This window comes from Microcaecilia unicolor, chromosome 13 (assembly GCF_901765095.1).
Source record: "Microcaecilia unicolor chromosome 13, aMicUni1.1, whole genome shotgun sequence".
In the NCBI taxonomy this organism is placed as follows: domain Eukaryota; kingdom Metazoa; phylum Chordata; class Amphibia; order Gymnophiona; family Siphonopidae; genus Microcaecilia; species Microcaecilia unicolor.
In genome coordinates, this window is record NC_044043.1 from 88,763,009 (window position 1) to 88,780,700 (window position 17,692).

The 17,692-nt window shown below is 43.8% G+C and overlaps 1 protein-coding gene across 3 annotated transcripts in view; it reads left to right on the forward strand.

Annotated features, from left to right (window-relative positions):
* The window catches only part of VPS13D (vacuolar protein sorting 13 homolog D), a 386,590-nt gene that overhangs the window by 81,384 nt on the left and 287,514 nt on the right, over positions 1-17,692 (forward strand). For all 3 annotated transcript variants that reach the window (XM_030185614.1, XM_030185615.1, XM_030185616.1), the window contains exons 25-26: positions 1,795-1,975; positions 5,956-6,138. In XM_030185614.1, the coding sequence (XP_030041474.1) occupies positions 1,795-1,975; positions 5,956-6,138 (364 nt within the window). The remainder of the gene's footprint in view (positions 1-1,794; positions 1,976-5,955; positions 6,139-17,692) is intronic.

The window sequence follows — 17,692 nt, forward strand, 5'->3', positions numbered from 1 at the left end:
GTAGCTGCAGCCAGACTCATATTTGGAAAAACAAAATACGAAAGTGCAAAACCCCTAGGAGAAAAGCTACACTGGCTTCCACTTAAAGAATGTATTGCGTTCAAGGTCTGCACTCTAGTTCATAAAATCATTCACGGAGATGCCCCGCCTACATGTTAGAACTTGTTGACTTGCCACCCAGGAATGCTAAAAGATCAGCACGCACATTCCTTAATCTTCACTTCCCCAGCTGTAAAGGACTAAAATACAGATTAACGCATGCGTCCAGCTTTTCCTACATGAGCATGCAGCTGTGGAATGCATTGCCATTTAACGTGAAAACAATGTGCGACCTAATCAACTTTCGGAGATCACTGAAGACTTATCTCTTCAACAAGGCATACCACAATGATCCATCATAGGAACTGTAACGCATCACCGCTTACCTGATATTCCGAATGTGATCTCTCTATACCTGATTGCTTAATTCTATTATGTCATCCATGTTCTTTATGTAATACCAATTGTATCTTTTACTCTGGAATGGCGAATGCCATGACAGAACATTGTAAGCCACATTGAGCCTTCAAATAGGTGGGAAAATGTGGGATACAAATGCAACAAATAAATAATAAGCCATTTGCATATGTATATTACAAACGAAACAGATTAGCAGATATTAGAGAAAATTAAGTTTTATTGCCCGTATGTGTCCTTTTTTAGTTTATTTACCGGTGCAATAGAGAGCTGTTTTGTAATGGTTGTATGCACTTTGTGCATGATTCGTTCACAACTCAGCTAGAATCCACTACATATATTCTGTCCCCTTTCGTAACCTTAGGAACATTGGTTCTTTTATATCATTGTTTGTGTCTTATACAATTTTGATTAATTTACTTAGCGTAAGAAAAGTTATTGTGTACTGTTTATTGACTTTTATGCTTTATTTATGGAGTTGACTGATTTTTATGTGTGTTATTTAATAGATTGGTTTTAATTTTATTTATATTATCTGAATTGGCAGTTTGGCCCCTGATGCAGCCTGGGTGCAGGCGAAACGTGATCGCGTCGGGCACTTTTGATGAATAAAACTTCTTTTCTCTACTATCTGCTGGTCTGCTTCGCTTGTCTGCTGCTGAGCCTTTGCAGATCCTCGCCTCTCTGTGCTTCTGCTGTATCTACATTACTACATATGTGCGCTAATGACAAACATAACCCCCATTAGGCACATTCTTCATGCCTAAAAATACACACCCCCTTTAAAAGATTATCTCCTCATTGACAAATGCTGCAAATCCCCTTAGAAAATTAAGAATCTACTTTTTCAGGACACATGAATGCCTGCAATCCATGAGTATACATGGTTTAAAAACAAAATACACATAAACTCCTTCTATAGTCTTCCAGTCCTTCCTAACATGCCCTGGAAGTTTTGTCTCTGTGTCCTTATAAACTTTCTCTCTTACAAACCCTTGTTCCCTTTGGAAACTAGGCTACAAAGAATGTATGTGTGGCACACAAAGGGTAGTGGATTTGGTATACCGCCTTTCTTTGGTACAACCAAAGCAGTTTACATTGACTGTATGCAAGTACTTTCCTTGTCCCTAGTAGGTTCCCAGTCTAAATTGTGTACCTGGGACTATGGAGGGTTAAGTGACTTGCCTAAGTAGAACACAATATTAAAGAAAAAAACAAAACAAACCCACAAGAAAGTATCATGCAAACATCTTGTCTCGCACTGTTCTCAGGCAAGACATTTAGTTTTATTGTCCTTTTGGATCTGTGGCTTTTCATTCTTTTTAACTATTTTCCCAGGTACGGACTACCTGATCCCTTGTTACAGAGAGAATGTGATATGCGTGTCAGCCTGCAGATGGCATCGGTGCAGTATGTCCATACGCAACGCTTCCAGGCAGAGGTGATAGCTTTTATTCAGCACTTCACGCAGCTGCAGGATGTCCTAGGGCGCCAGAGAGCAGCTGTAGCAGGACAAACAGTAAGCTTCTGTCTTTCTTTTGTGATAGTAGTTAGCTGCTTGATAGGAGCTTTATGAACAGGTATCTTGTTAGTGAGAGAATATGTTTCCACCATGCCAAATAGGCCTGCCCACAGTCATGCGTGAGATTGGGATGCTTTGGAAGCAGTTTTCATAACCTTGGAGAGGATGGAGTTCCAACAATTGGGGTGAAGTACTAGCCTAGGGTCAGAGCAGCCGGCTAAAATATAGGGAAGCATAGCCTACTGATTCTTCTTGTCCACTGGAAACAAGCCAGATTTTCAGAGTATCCCTGATGAATATGCATGAGATAGATTTGCATGTCCACTACTTCCATTGTATGTCAATTTTCTCATGCATGTTCATTAGGGATGTCCTGAAAATCTGACTTGTTTGCAGCCAGTGAGGACTGAATGTAGAGAAGCATGCCTTTGACTAATTAGTTCATCCTTCATTACTTCAGCTACACTCATTGCAATCTCTCTTGGGACATGGAAATGTATTATTGATTAGGATTTATATACTGCCTTTTTAAAGATATTCATTCAAGGCAGTATACAGCAAGAATAAGCTTGGCGTAAGCAATAGACAATTACAGCAATAAAAATATTCAAATAAGAGTATATAGTATTGCACATTATGCTTCTTACAATGTCAACAAAACGTGTATGAAAGCAAGTGTGTAGCTTTGTTTTTGTTTGTTTTCAAACTTTGTAGGCAGTTCTTTCTGTGTATCGCATGGAAAATGACTGTATCACTCGGAATGTACATTTGAGTAGTAATTAGTTCATTAAAGTAACTTTGCATACAATTATCGTTAGTTGCTACCGCGACGGGAAAAGAATCCGCAGAACCCCCTTTGTGCATTTCTTGCTGAACTCCGTTCTCGATTAACTGGCTATAACCAGTATAAAAAGCACGTTGCTGGCTCGTTACGTTTTGTGCATCTGAGCCTGATAGAGAATGGCAAGAAAAAAGCTATCCTTAATTTTATCTATTTTTTTATTTTTTTATTTATTTATTTATTGCATTTGTATTTCACATTTTCCCACCTATTTGCAGGCTCAATGTGGCTTACAGAGTTTTGTTATGTCATAGTCATTACAAGATATCGGATATCATTGGTAGTGTACAGAGTTTTGTTATGGCATATTCATTATAGGATACTAGATACAGATGGTAATATACAAAGGTTAAGTAAGAGAAAAGATAAGGAAGGTTTTAAGAAGGATAGTATAGAAGGTGGATGGTCGAAGCTGGTGGATTCATAGGTATTTTGTGGGTTATGGGTTCTCTTTGTATGCCTTGTTGAAGAGATGTGTCTTCAGAGATTTACGAAAGTTCATTATTTCGGCAGTAGTTTTCAATGCGGTTGGTAATGCATTCCACAGCTGCGTGCTCATGTAAGAGAAGGTAGTGGAATGTATCAGCTTGTATTTTAGTCCTTTACAGCTGGGGAAGTGTAGGTTCAGAAATTTGCAGGATGATCTTTTGGCATTTCTGGGAGGAAGGTCCACGAGATTTAGCATGTAGATTGGTGCGTCTGCATGAATGATTTTGTGTACCATCATTCAGATCTTGAACGCAATGCATTCCTTGAGTGGGAGCCAGTGAAGTTTCTCACTTAGAACCATTTATATAAGCAGCCATTAATAAAATTTAGGAAAGTGTTCATGTATATGACATAGGGGGGTAATCAAGGGGATTAGTGTAGACAACAAGGCACTTCCAATCACACAAGGGAGTCGAATATCAAACACAGGGTTTATTTAAAGAAAGTCTGCTGGTCGACTCGACATGGCACTGTGTTTTGGCAAAAGTTCCTGCCTCAGGAGTCTAAAACAATTAAATAAATATACAAAACATATTACAAAAAAGTATAAAGATAAAATCAATGAAAACTAAAGAATAGTTTGATTGTACTCTCTACAAAAGTATAAAAGCCAAGAATTAAAAAGTACAAAGCCATAGATTATAAAATAAAGGCATTTAGGAAAAATAAAACATAAAAAGAAATCTTTCTCCAACATCTAATGTAATTTACAAATAAGTAAAAACATATAAATAAATGGTGACCAAAATACATTAAAATGCCAATGAATATAATTAAATATTTTGTCAAGAATAAAACTTAACACTGTGACAAAGAAACAGCATTTTAGCTTATTGCAAATACAAATTCATAAAATAGCGTGTCAGACACATCACAGACAACTGAGATGGGGCCGTCTGCAAGAGTATAAAACACCAGATGCACAATGCATGAGAAATAAAGCAATAAATTATATATTAAAAAATTATATATATAGAGGAAGAGAGAGACATTTTGCACGTGCTCGGTTTCAAAACTGAGCATGCGCAGCCTGAGGGGAGAAGCAGCCGCTTGGTGGCAGGCAATGCGGCTGAGTGAAGAGCAGTGCTGGAGGAAGACCTCTTCTGCTGATGGGGCCTGGGGGGGGGGGGGGGAACTCCCACCTGCCAAACCAGAGGCCTTGGCCCAAAGCTCTGCTGTGTCTGCTCCTCCCCAGCCTCCAAGGAGGGCCCGGCGCTGGAGTTTTTTCTCTCCTGCTCCTGTCGGGATGCGATCACCTGGGTCCCATCAGGAGCAGGAAAGAGAGAGAGACCCCAGTGCTGGACCCCCCCCCTTGGAGGCCGGGCCCGGGGAATTTTGCCCCCCTACCCCCCTCTCGGCAGCCCTGGTAGCGCAATGGTCCCTTAATGTTTTTATTTTTTGAAGCTGCTCCAAAGTTGATGTTCATATGTGCGTGTACTTTAGGCATATATCAATGTATTTTAGAAATACACACATACATTGCAACTCTGCTTCCTGCTCCACCCAAACTATACCCGAAGGAATACCTACACGTAATACATACTTAAGTACCCACGATCTTCTGGGCATACCTATGTTTCTACATGACTATTCAGTTAGATATAAGAGTTCTACACATGTAAAACAGGCTTTACAAGCAGATAAGCCTTCATAAAATTAGCTGTTAATTGCATATACCATCTCATTGATTACCATCTCATTGATCCTGCGGGCTAGAGCAGGGGCCCTCAAATCCAGTCCTCAAGGACTACAACCCAGCCTGGTTTTCAGGATTCCCACAATTAGGGTTACCATATTTTGTCTTCTCAAAAAGAGGACACATGTCCCACCCCTGCCCCGCCCCTTTCGCATCCTCGCCCCACACCCTGTCACATATTCCCCTCCCCTGCCCCCCCGTCACCTCCCCTTCCCCAGGTCCCCTCGCCTCCCCTCCCCTTACTTTCTATCTACTGCCCTGGTGGTCTAGTGACCTGTTCGGGGCAGGAAAGAGCGCCGTCCTTGCCCTGCATCCTGTTGCTGTGGCCGCCAAGAGTTGAAGTCTCGCGAGGCTGCTTCAACTCTCGGCAGCCACTTTGAATCCCGAGACCGTCACAGCAACAGGATGCAGGGCAAGGGCAGCGCTCTGGGCAGGAAAGAGGGGACTCTTTCCTGCCCCGGAGAGGTCACTAGACCACCAGGGCAGTAGATAGTAAGTAAGGGAAGGGGAGGCTAGGATAGACCCACCCACCCGTTTGTCCAGAAATCCGTTCAGATGCCCGGACATGTCCTCAAAAAGTGGACATGTCCGTGTAAATCTGTGCATAAGGTAACCCTACCCACAATGAATATGTATGAGATCTGTTTGCAAAGTGAAAATGCAATCGTGTCTACTAGATATATTTAGTACAGGCAGAGAGGGTAATACAGTATACAGTAAGAGAAACACAAAGAAAAAAAGCAACACTGGGCCTTCAAGGGTGGGACAAACATTAGTTCTACAAAATGTTTTATCCCAGGGGCAGCACAATTTGATTGTGAGGTCCAGACTAACCTTTACCTCCATAGTAGCCCACACAGAGCACAAGGTTGGTTGGGTCAAGATTCTGGTAACCCCCTCCTATTCTTCTGCCTCTGTTTTAACCGATAATTATTTATATCTTATTCCTAGGTGAGAGATAAAGCTCAGAGAGCATCCCGTATTCTCCTGGATATAGAAGCGGGTGCTCCTGTACTACTTATCCCAGAAAGTTCCAGATCCAATAGCCTGATTGTGGCTAATCTTGGAAAACTAAAAGTCAAAAACAAGTTTATCTTTGCAGGTAGCCCGGGTACCTTCTCATTGCAAGACAAGGTAGGAAAAATTCAAGGATCTTGTTCTGTGTATGTAGCTGAACGAGGGAGGGCGATTGGGATAGGTATGAATCTACAGATACCTTGGAAATGGGGGTATGGCTGCTATAACTTTAATTCAAAGGGGAGATGGTCTTATTATCAATATACAGGAGCTAAAAACAAGACCATTTGTGGAATTAACTAAAATGATCATAGTTATCTGTAGTCTGTTTATAAACTAGACCCTGCTGCAGCTTATTGACTGGAGAATTACAGCTGGCAAGGTAAATGTAAGTGTCAGCTTAGTAGCATAGAAAATGTTGGCAAAGAGAATACTTGGATCATCCAGTCTGCCCAGACTCTTCCCTCTGGTACCCTTCCAGCTTCAGCAGAAAAGCACAATATTTTATATAACTCAAACAGATATCTTCTCCCTACCCATCTTCTCAACTGTGCCCTTCCGCTGCTCTCCACAGCCTTAGTGAAAGTGAAGAGCATAGTGTCCATAGAGCAGCTACAGGAGCAGCTAATAAGGTGGAAAAGGAGGGAGGGGAGAGGGCCACTTGGAAAGTGCTAAGGAACTGCTGAAGACACATTAAATTGTGAAATTGGAACATATCTAGCAGGTTCTTTTCTGTCAGTGGCGTTCCTGGCCTGGATGGCACCCAGGGCGGAGCGCCGATATGACACCCCCCCCCCCCCCCGGGTGCACGCCGCTGGGGGGGGGGGTGCCGCGGCGTGCACCTGCTCCTCCGCGTTCGCTAAACTTGTTCGTTCGCTGCAGCTCCCTCCGCCCCGGAACAGGTTACTTCCTGTTCCGGGGCAGAGGGAGCTGCAGCGAACAAACGAAGTTTAGCGAACGCGGAGGAGCAGGCGCGCGCCGCGGCACCCCCCCCAGCAGCGTGCACCCGGGGAGGACCGCCCCCACCCCTTGGTACGCCACTGTTTTCTGTACTTCGGTCTATTTCTTGTTCTCATCCTCCACTTCCCTCTACTCCCACCTCAAGCTCTCTCCCTCACCTGTGTAACTGGAGATGCTACTATTTTAATTTAATGTCTCAAGCTTACATTTTGCATTTTATGGATACATATGTGACCATCTCTGTGAAAAGATGACCAAAGTCTCCAAAACAAAGGCTTTAATGAATTCTGTTAGAGCAAACAATTTGTAATACAGCAGTCCAAACGCCATCATTTTATGTGAAATTTTTTTTTTAAAGTTAACTAAGTTCAAACATGTAACTTTTTCATACGGCTTATGGACCCATGAGATGAAAACTCTGGCCATTCTCAGCATTTTGGATCTGCTGCTTATAGTCAGTCACCTTTTCCCAGAGGCAGTCACATTTCAGAACAAAGCAGATTACAGATAAAATTCAATGTTAAACAGATTTTCGTGATCTCAACAATCATGATCGCCTCAATGCCACCCCTGCCAGAATAATCCTGCAGAAATGCATAATTGGACATGATGTATTTAAATATTAAACTTTATTTCATAAGAACATCAGAATAGCCATACTGGGTCAGACCCAATGGTCCATCAAGCCCAGTATCCCATTTCCAACAGTGGCCAATCCAGGTCACGTGTACCTGGCACAAATGCAATTAGCAGCAACATTCCATGCTACCAATCCCAGGGCAAGCAGTGGTTTCCCTCATGTCCAGGAACTTGTCCAAACCTTTTTTTAAACCCAGATACACTAACCGCAGTTACCACATCCTCCGGCAACGATTTCCTGAGCTTAACTATTCTTTGAGTGAAAAAATATTTCCTCCTATTTGTTTTAAAAGTATTTCCATGTAACTTCCTCGAGTGTCCCCTGGTCTTTGTACTTTTTGAAAGAGTAAAAAATCGATTTACTTCTACTCGTTCTACACCACTCAGGATTTTATAGACCTCAGTCATATCCCCCCTCAAACGTCTCTCTTCCACGCTGAGGAGCCATAACCTCTTTAGCCTTTCCTCATAAGGGGCGAGTCCCATCCCCTTTATCATTTTGATCGCACTTCTTTGAACCTTTTTTTATTCAGCTATATCTTTTGTGAGATATGGCGACCAGAATTGAACAGAGGTTGCACCATGGAGTGATAGAGAGGCGTTATAATATTCTTGGTCTTATTTTGCACAATGAGGCCAGTTTTCAAATGCCAGTTGAAGTTGTTTGGAAATTCCCACTCTCCCTGTGTATAAAAGAACAGACTGTTCTTTTGAGTTTGTGGCTGTCAGGGCTATTGCTTTGCTTTGATTGCACCTGCATTTTGCCGCCTCCTTCGAAACTGCAGCCCTACGTGAGCATTTAGTCTCGTCCGATAGAGACAATCTGAGCCTCAGAGCTTCAAAAAGATCATAGGAGCCAACTTTTCAAAATTATTGGGGGTGCTAAGCCCAAAGGAAATAACCCCTCCCTGGACACATACAAGGACTTTTCTCCATATTGGGGTGCTCAAGCACCCACAGCACCCACAGAGTCGGCTCCTATGCGGATAAATATCGTGGGAAATTAAGCAGAGAAAACCAAGCTTCCAGTGATATAAGAGGACTATATTTTCCATTTTTCTTGCTGCCTAGAGCAGGTTCAAATGGCCTGATTTATATCAGCTTGCAATATTTATGCAGCACTAAAATTTATGTTCATGGCATTTTCTGTCTGCCTGTGCCAAACTTATTTCAAGGGTTCAGGCATACCTAGATCGAGCACTATCTGTAGGCCCCTCTGTCTTTCATCTGGACAACCTGATACATGATAGAAGTTGCAACAGCTTCCTACAGAGGAGAAACCCTTGTTAACCAGCCGCTCTCCGACAGGTTTTGGCAGTGAATAATATTGGCAAACCACAGGGCCGCCGAGAGACTGGGCCGGGGCCCCCCCCCCCCCCCCCCCCCCCCCCCACCGAGGTTGCCGCTGCTCCCCCTTCCACCTCCCTCCAGGACATCGCCGCTCCCCCCCCTCCCCCCCCCCCCCGAAGTCGCTGCCACCGCTCCCCCCTCTGTCCGCCACTGGGCCGGGCCCCCTGCATTGAAATCACAGTCTCACCTCCGTGAAAGCAGCGCTGTAGGCAGCAGAACGCCTCCCTTCAGCCCTCCTTCCCTCCTTGTGTCCCGCCCTCGCGGAGGTTACGTCAGACGAGGGCAGGACACAGGGAGGGAAGGAGGGCCGAAGGGAGGTGTTCTGCTGCCTGCAGCGCTGCTTTCACATTGGTGAGACTGCGATTTCAATGCAGGGGCAGACGTTCGACGACGGAGGGTGGATGGGACTGCGGCACCGGGCCCCCCTTGGAGGCCCAGGCCCGGGAAATTTTGTCCCCCCTGCCCCCCACCCCTCTCGGCGGCTATGGCAAACCATGTGATCAACATGGGACCTAAACGGAAGGCATAGAGGTACCACGCAAGGAACAGCAGTTACTACTCGAAAGACCTTACTGGGCAGACTGGATGTCCCATTTTGGCCCTTCTCTGCCAATATTTACTTTCTGCCTCTTTTCAGCCACAGTGGCCAGCATTTGATTTAACGTCAGAGGCTGCAGTTAAAGTTATACCTGAATATTACCTGAATAATGCCATTGAAAATCTGACCATAGCCCCAGTCAGTGGTACTTCATGTGAGTACCATTGACTGTTGGCCCATATGTCATGCTAAGAGTTGTTCCATGCATTGGTGCTGCACCATCCTAGTTATATTACACTTGGTCACACTACTCGCAAAAATGGTCTTCTATTTCAATGTTGTTTTTTCTTGTTTGTCTTCGAGGATTTGATTTTGCATTGCTCTTCATACAAGAATTCCATTCTGATTGAGGTACAATGGCAGTGGCTTGCAGAGTTGTTTAAAGTTCATTATGGAATTTGACAATCACTGTAAGGTTATTTTTAAATTTAACTCGGTGGTCATTAAGTAATAGCCACAGTTGGTATGTTCTGTCTGTGGTTTCAGTTCTTTTGAAAATAAATAAGGCTCAACATCGGGCTGCTCTGATACCATTATTTTGTGGAATTCCATAAGGACTGATTTGTGGTGTTCCTTTTATCTGAAACTTTCAACTAAAATTTTCTCTATTCTCATGATGCTATATCTGCGTATCATAGCCAGTTATAATAGAACTAGCCGTTGAGCCCGTGAAAACGGGCTACTTTTGGAATGGGGGGGTTTCCGAGCCCCCCCCCCCCCTGGAGTCGCTGCCACCGCCCCTCCACCCGGCCCGAGCGGCACTGTAAACTTACATCAGCACGCAGCAGCAGGCACATCAGCAAAGCTGCCGTCGGGGCGGGCTTCCTTCTCTGCCTGTGTCCCGCCCTCGTGTGACGTAACGTCGGCGAGGGCGGGACAAAGGCAGAGAAGGAAGCCCGCCCCGACGGCAGCTTTGCTGATGTGCCTGCTGCTGCTGTAAGTTCACAGTGCTGGGGCCAGATGGAGGGGCGGCGGCGACTCCGGGAGAGGGGGAGCGGTTCCGACGTCTGCAGCATGCCAGTAGAGACTTCCCTCTCTGTCCCGCCCCCATCATCACGTATTGAAGCAGGGGCGGGGCAGAGAGGGAAGTCTCTACTGCGCATTTGCGAGTGAGTACCGTCACTCGCCATTTATATGTTTGATATCATCCTGCTAGACCAGTATAGACTATAGTCTCCATATCAGCAGATGATGATGGAGAAAAATATTAAAGATTCTAATGACATCAAGGTGCAGGCCAGAATCCTGTCTGTATTTTTCTGCCTCCAGGTCAAAGTGGTGCAGCAGGATATCTGTGGTAACAGATTTGACTCCCTAGGATGCAGTCTGTCCAATAGTTGAAGCAGGCTGGTGTAGACTTTCAAGAGTCAGATTGAGATCCTTACCCTAGTTCAACCTGGACGAATTGGCTGCCCCTTCATAGCCCTGAGCCTTGGCCCGAGGACCTTTGCTTAGCAAGGCTACCTGGCATAGGTTACCACAGAGGCGGTTCCCCCATCCCCACTTTTCTCTGAAGAATTAAAAAAAAAAAAAAAGGAAAAATAATTCTATTTTGGTCTTCCTTAACTTTACTCCTTTGCTAAGGGAATATAGTTATTAAAAAAAAAAAAGTTTGTCAGGTAGGTGAAGCAAAGGGATTAACTTACAGCAGGAGCTGTTTCTACATAAATAAGAACTAGGGAAATTCCTGGGCCTCTTGGCAGCAAAAAAGAGGGATCTGCATGACTTAGAGGCATATTTTCAGAGCACTTGGACTTACAAAGTTCTGTAGTAACCTATGGAGCTTTACAAGTCTAAGTGCTTTGAAAATACGCCTCATAGTAACCTATAGAATTTTGTAAGTTTAAGTGCTTTGAAAATGAGCCTCATAGTGTGTAGTTTTAGAAGTGTCTTTTTTACTATGAACGGAGCCATCTTCTTTTGAGCAGCAGCATTTGGGAGAGACCTCCATTCCTGTCATGGTTTTTCAGTTTTTAGCAGGAATGGTGGCCATTTTGTTAGCAGACCACAATTTTTTCCATCAGGTCCAGGGAGGGTAATGTTCACTCTTTTCTTGATCATAGACTGCCCCACCCTGGGCCGTTGAAGGTCAATCATCTGGGAGGGGAATCATGGTGGACCCAAAATTTGTCTGGGACCACAATTCTGTCAGACACTCTTGGAGAGCCTTAAGCAGTCTCTTTCTGGGCTCCTGGCCCTTCCCTTGCTGGGACATCTAAGTCCTGAGTGTCCCAGGTCTGTCCGGGGCCAAGGATCCTGTTGAGGAGCCTTCGGATCCGCTGGTTTGGATTCCAGACACCACTCAGCAGTAGTCCAACCTTTGCCCTCTACAGAAGAATGTTGGGGAGCAAGAAATACAGATGATAACGACCTTCCCTTGGGGATCTCCTCACTGGAGTCCAGAGAACTTTCTCCAGTGGAAAGGGGTAATTCCCTAGTAGTTTGTTTCATCAGCAGGAGATGCAGCCATTTATTGATCCAAGTTGTCTCTGCCCCTTGTATCTCCATAGCTTCAAAAGAATAGATTTCTGATGGTGATCCTATCCTGGAGAGTCTGAGAAAACCTTCTAATGCTTTTTCACTTGACAGAGCTTTGTCACAGTTGGTCATTGCAGAATGGAAAGTCCTGGAGTTGATCCTCAGGTGTTCCAAAATGATGAATAAATTGTACTGTCTTCCTCAGCTGGATATAATTAGGACAGATGAAAGGCTGTCCTAACTTTATCTGCTTATTTATTTATTATATTTGTACCCCACATTTTCCCACCTATTGGTAGGTTCAATGTGGCTTACAGTTATCTAAAAGTAATTAAGTTACAGGTTATGTTGATTATATTGGTTCGAGAAGGATTACAATAATCTCAAAGTGGATAGGTCATACTGTGAGTTACAGACATGTTTGAGTTTACGGGTATTGTGTTATAGGTCCGTTTGGGGAACAGAAGTGTAGTTCGGTTCTGTCCATTGTCAAGATTGTGGAGTATTACTCGGTGATTCGTCTGGCTATGTGGGGTCATCGGAAAGGAATTTCCTAAATAATTGAGTTTTCAGGTGTTTTCAGAAGGTTAGGTAATTGTTCAAGAAGTTAAGGTCTTTTGGTAGTGTGTTCCAGAGTTTGGTGCAGATGTATGAGAATCTGGTTGTGTAAGCAGGCTTGTATTTTATACTTGGAATCTTGGGAAGTGGAGGGTAAGGTAGGATCTTGAGCCTTTGCTAGCATTTTGAATTGGTAGGTTTATTAGGCTAGTCATGTAGCCCGGGGAGAGGACGAAGATCATTCTGTACGCCAGTGTAGTTTATGGAGTAAAGGTCTTGTGCTTTCAAATCATTTTTTTCCGAAAATGAGTCTTGCTGTTTGCTGCATTTTGTGTTGTTTGTAATTTTTTAAAGATTTGTTCCTTACATCCTGCGTAGATTCCATTGCAGTAGTCGACCTGGGTGAGGACCATGGTTTGGACATGGGTGCGGAATGTATCTCTTGGGAAGTAGTGTTTAATGCGTTTAAGTTTCAACATTGTAGAACATTTTCTTTGTGGTGTCTGCTGCCTGGTTGACAAAGGATAAATAGCGATCTGTGGTGATTCCTAGAATTTTCAGTTTATCCCATGGCTTTGGTGGTTTTCCAGCGATCAGTGTTGTGAGGTGATGTATGTATCAGGCAGTGTGTTTTTTCCCTGTTCAGTTTCAGCTTGAAGGCTAATGCCCAGGATTCCATAGTGTTTATACTGTCCATGATTCTAGGTGTAATTTCTTTCTTAAAGTGGATAGAGATTGTTACATCGTCAGCATAAATGACAGGGTTTAGGCCTTGTTTGGTTAGAGATATGGCTAGGGAAACCATGGTGAGCCCTGGGGGACTCCGCACTCCGCTTTCCACGGGGTAGAGATTTCGGCAGAGTGTTGAATGTCTTTTCCCCATGACTTCTTTTGGGTTGAGTATTGAACAAAGTGGAAACTCATCCAGGTTTGATTCTTGTAGCACTGGATTGGCCCAGGCACTTGTGGTATGCAGACTTAGTTGACTTGCAGATGGAATAGAGTCTGCTTCTGCAAGAGGAGAGGCCTTTGACAAGGCCTGGTAATCGTGGGTGACCTGTCTTACTTTTGTCTTATGGTCTGGCCCTTGAGAGAGCTTGTCTAATATGGAAGGGTCTTGCAGACAGGGTGGTTTCTACGCTCTTGCAGGCTAGGAAGTGATTTATTTTGTTATGATAGTCTGGAGAGTTTTGCTGAGAAGAATCTTTCACCATTTCAAACATTGGTGTACTAGATTCTGCCCTTGCAGGATGGGCTCTAGAAAGGGTTAGCTCTTTCTTCCCTGAAATGTCAATTAGTGGTGATGAAGTTTTACTGTTCGCACTTGAAAGTGAATTGGTGAGCTCAAATCCGGATGTTGTTAATTTTCTTTAAGAGCATTGAGTAGTTGTAAATTTTTGTGTTACGAATTGTGGTGGCTGCAGGAGTAGCCTAGTGGTTAGTGCAGTGGATCCTTCCCACTGCAGCTCCTTGTGACTCTGGGCAAGTCACTTAACCCTCTATTGCCCCTGGTACAAAATAAGTACCTGAATATATGTAAACTGCTTTGAATATACTTGCAAAAAGTTCAGAAAGGCAGTATATCAAGTCCCATTTCCCTTTCTCCCTTTCCCTTATGACATCACAATATCAGAAGTGTATCGGGCAATCAAGCCATTGTGACATCACTGATGAGGTTGGTTCTTATTGGTGGAATAAGTGGAGGAGTAGCCTAGTGGTTAGTGCAGCAGACTTTGATCCTGGGGAACTGGGTTCGATTCCCACTGCAGCTCCTTGTGACTCTGGGCAAGTCACTTAACCCTCCGCTGCCCCTGGTACAAAATAAGTACCTGAATATATGTAAACCGCTTTAAATGTAGTTGCAAAAACCTCAGAAAGGCAGTATATCAAGTCCCATTTCCCTTCCCTTTCCCCCTTTGAGCCCCTTAAAGATCTTTCTTTGAAAAGGAAAAATTGCAAGTTGCAATTTCTTCAGCCAGAAGAATTTCGGAATTGCAAGCCCTCTCTTGGTGAGATCCATTTTTGTATTTTACAGACACAGGAGTTTCCATTAGGACAGTGTCCTTCTTTCTCCTGAAAGTGGTGTCTGCCTTTCTAGTTAGCCAAGAGGTGGAATTGCCTTCCTTCCAGCTGGAGGATTAGAGATGAGTTTAAAGTTTTGAGATTTGTAGTCATATGTAGTGTTGTTGTGGTACCTGGAGGTAACAAATGAATTTCATGCTCTCAATTTGGTATCAACTTATGGCGACCCTCTGGATAGTTGCCCTGAACTGTGTTCTGTCTTTAGTCAGGCAGCTAATCGTTGATAATTTAGCTAGAGAATGTGAACAAGGTTATGTTGACCGGTTTTTGGGGGTGATGCATCTGATTAATTATTAGCCAGGCAGATAGGGAGAGGGGCAGGAAATCGCCACCCTTATTTCTGAGAGTGAGCAACAGAGCAAAGAAAATTTGATGGGTATTTCTAAGTAACCTGGATCGGCCACTGTGGGAGACAAGATGGTGGGCTCAATACACCATTGGTCTTTACTTCCTTTGGCTCATCTTTGGTTCATTCTTTTTTTTTTTTTTGTTACATTTGTACCCCGCGCTTTCCCACTCATGGCAGGCTCAATGCGGCTTACATGGGGCAGTGGAGGGTTAAGTGACTTGCCCAGAGTCACAAGGAGCTGCCTGTGCCTGAAGTGGGAATCGAACTCAGTTCCTCAGTTCCCCAGGACCAAAGTCCACCACCCTAACCACTAGGCCACTCCTCCACTGTTGCTACTATTTGAGATTCTACATGGAATGTTGCTATTCCACTAGCAACATTCCATGTAGAAGTCGGCCCTTGCAGATCACCAATGTGGCCGCGCAGGCTTCTGCTTCTCAGACTCACAGAAACAGAAGCCTGCGCAGCCTTCTGTGCAATAGTAGCAACAGAATCTCAATAGTAGCAACATTCCATGTAGAATCTCCAATAGTATCTATTTTATTTTTGTTACATTTGTACCCTGCGCTTTCCCACTCATGGCAGGCTCAATGCGGCTTACATGGGGCAATGGAGGGTTAAGTGACTTGGCCAGAGTCACAAGGAGCTGCCTGTGCTTGAAGTGGGAATCAAACTCAGCTCCTCAGTTCCCCAGGACCAAAGTCCACCACCCTAACCACTAGGCCATTCCTCAGGACCAAAGTCCACCACCCTAACCACTAGGCCACTCCTCCATTTAAACATAACAACCTTTGTGTTACACAACTTTTCTTCATCTTTTCTCTTAACACTGCTCACATTCATTCATTCAGTTTCTCATTTTAGGTTCTCCCATCAACTCCATTTTATACCATCTTTGTGTTCCTTCCAACATCTTGCTTGTTTCCTATGGAACGAGCCCCCCCCAGCAGTTCTTATCCTCTTCCTCAATGACATTTTCTTTTTTCTTCTCCATATTTTTGGTCCTCCCTGGCTGAAGGTCTGCCTGCTTTATATATCGCTGTCTTATATGTCCTTTTAATTCCCAATGATATGGTGCAACTTTTTTTAGAATGTGGCTAATCCTTTTCCTATTGCTGTTGTACATTTTAATTTAAAATAAAATCTGTATTTCAGAGACTATTTGCTTGAAGATGTTTGCAGTGAAACATGAGTCATAGGCTCATGTTATCTAGTTCACTCGTATTTTCAGCATGCAAGCTTTATACCTATTCGTTTTAAAGGGAAAACACTAGTGCCATGTGTGTGGGCTAAAATATGGTGTGGAACTTGCATACAACCCGCTATTGCGGATTATCCCCATATAATAAAGAGTGGAGGAGTGGCCTAGTGGTTAGGGTGGTGGACTTTGGTCCTGAGGAACTGAGTTCGATTCCCACTTCAGGCACAGGCAGCTCCTTGTGACTCTGGGCAAGTCACTTAACCCTCCATTGCCCCATGTAAGCCGCACTGAGCCTGCCATGAGTGGGAAAGTGCGGGGTACAAATGTAACAAAAATAAAATAGATACTATTGGAGATTCTACATGGAATGTTGCTACTATTGGAGATTCTATATGAAATGTTGCTACTATTTGAGGTTCTGTTGCTACTATTGGAGATTCTACATGGAATGTTGCTACTATCTGAGGTTCTGTTGCTACTATTGGAGATTCTACATGGAATGTTGCTACTATTGGAGATTCTACATGGAATGTTGCTACTATCTGAGGTTCTGTTGCTACTATTGGAGATTCTACATGGAATTTTGCTACTATTGGAGATTCTACATGGAATGTTGCTATTCCACTAACATTCCATGTAGAAGGCTGCGCAGGCTTCTGTTTCTGTGAGTCTGACGTCCTGCACGTATGTGCAGGACGTCAGACTCACAGAAGCAGAAGCCTGCGCGGCCACATTGGTGATCTGCAAGGGCCGACTTCTACATGGAATGTTGCTAGTGGAATAGCAACATTCCAAGTAGAATCTCAAATAGTAGCAACAGTGGAGGAGTAGCTTAGTGGTTAGGGTGGTGGACTTTGGTCCTGGGGAACTGAGTTGGATTCCCACTTCAGGCACAGGCAGCTCCTTGTGACTCTGGGCAAGTCACTTAACCCTCCATTGCCCCATGTAAGCCGCACTGAGCCTGCCATGAGTGGGAAAGCGCAGGGTACAAATGTAACTAAAATAAAATAAATAAATCTATTGTTGCTTTACGAGAAAATGATGCCAACCACTCTCCTGTGCTCTTACACAAGCCCTATGTAACAGAAGATCACTAAAACGCCCGTACTTTTGAAATGAACAGATTTAAAGTGCGAAAAAATGTTTTAAATTTCATACAAGTGTCCTTGATGCAGTGACCAATCTGACAGTTGAATTTTGTTTTAAAAATTTAAAAAAATGATCACAGATTTCATATCGATAAGTATTTCGGCACATATAGCTTCAAAATGTATAACTGATCTAACCCCTGTTATTTTGCATTGAACCTTTGAACGTACAGATTACCTGCAGATTGGCTGGCATGATCCTTCCCAGTTTAAAACTCATCACTTTGGCCATATGGAGGGTAGTTTTGTAAACCATTATCATACCTAAAGCACTGGGGTGGACTCGTAATTTCTGCATGCATTTTCTA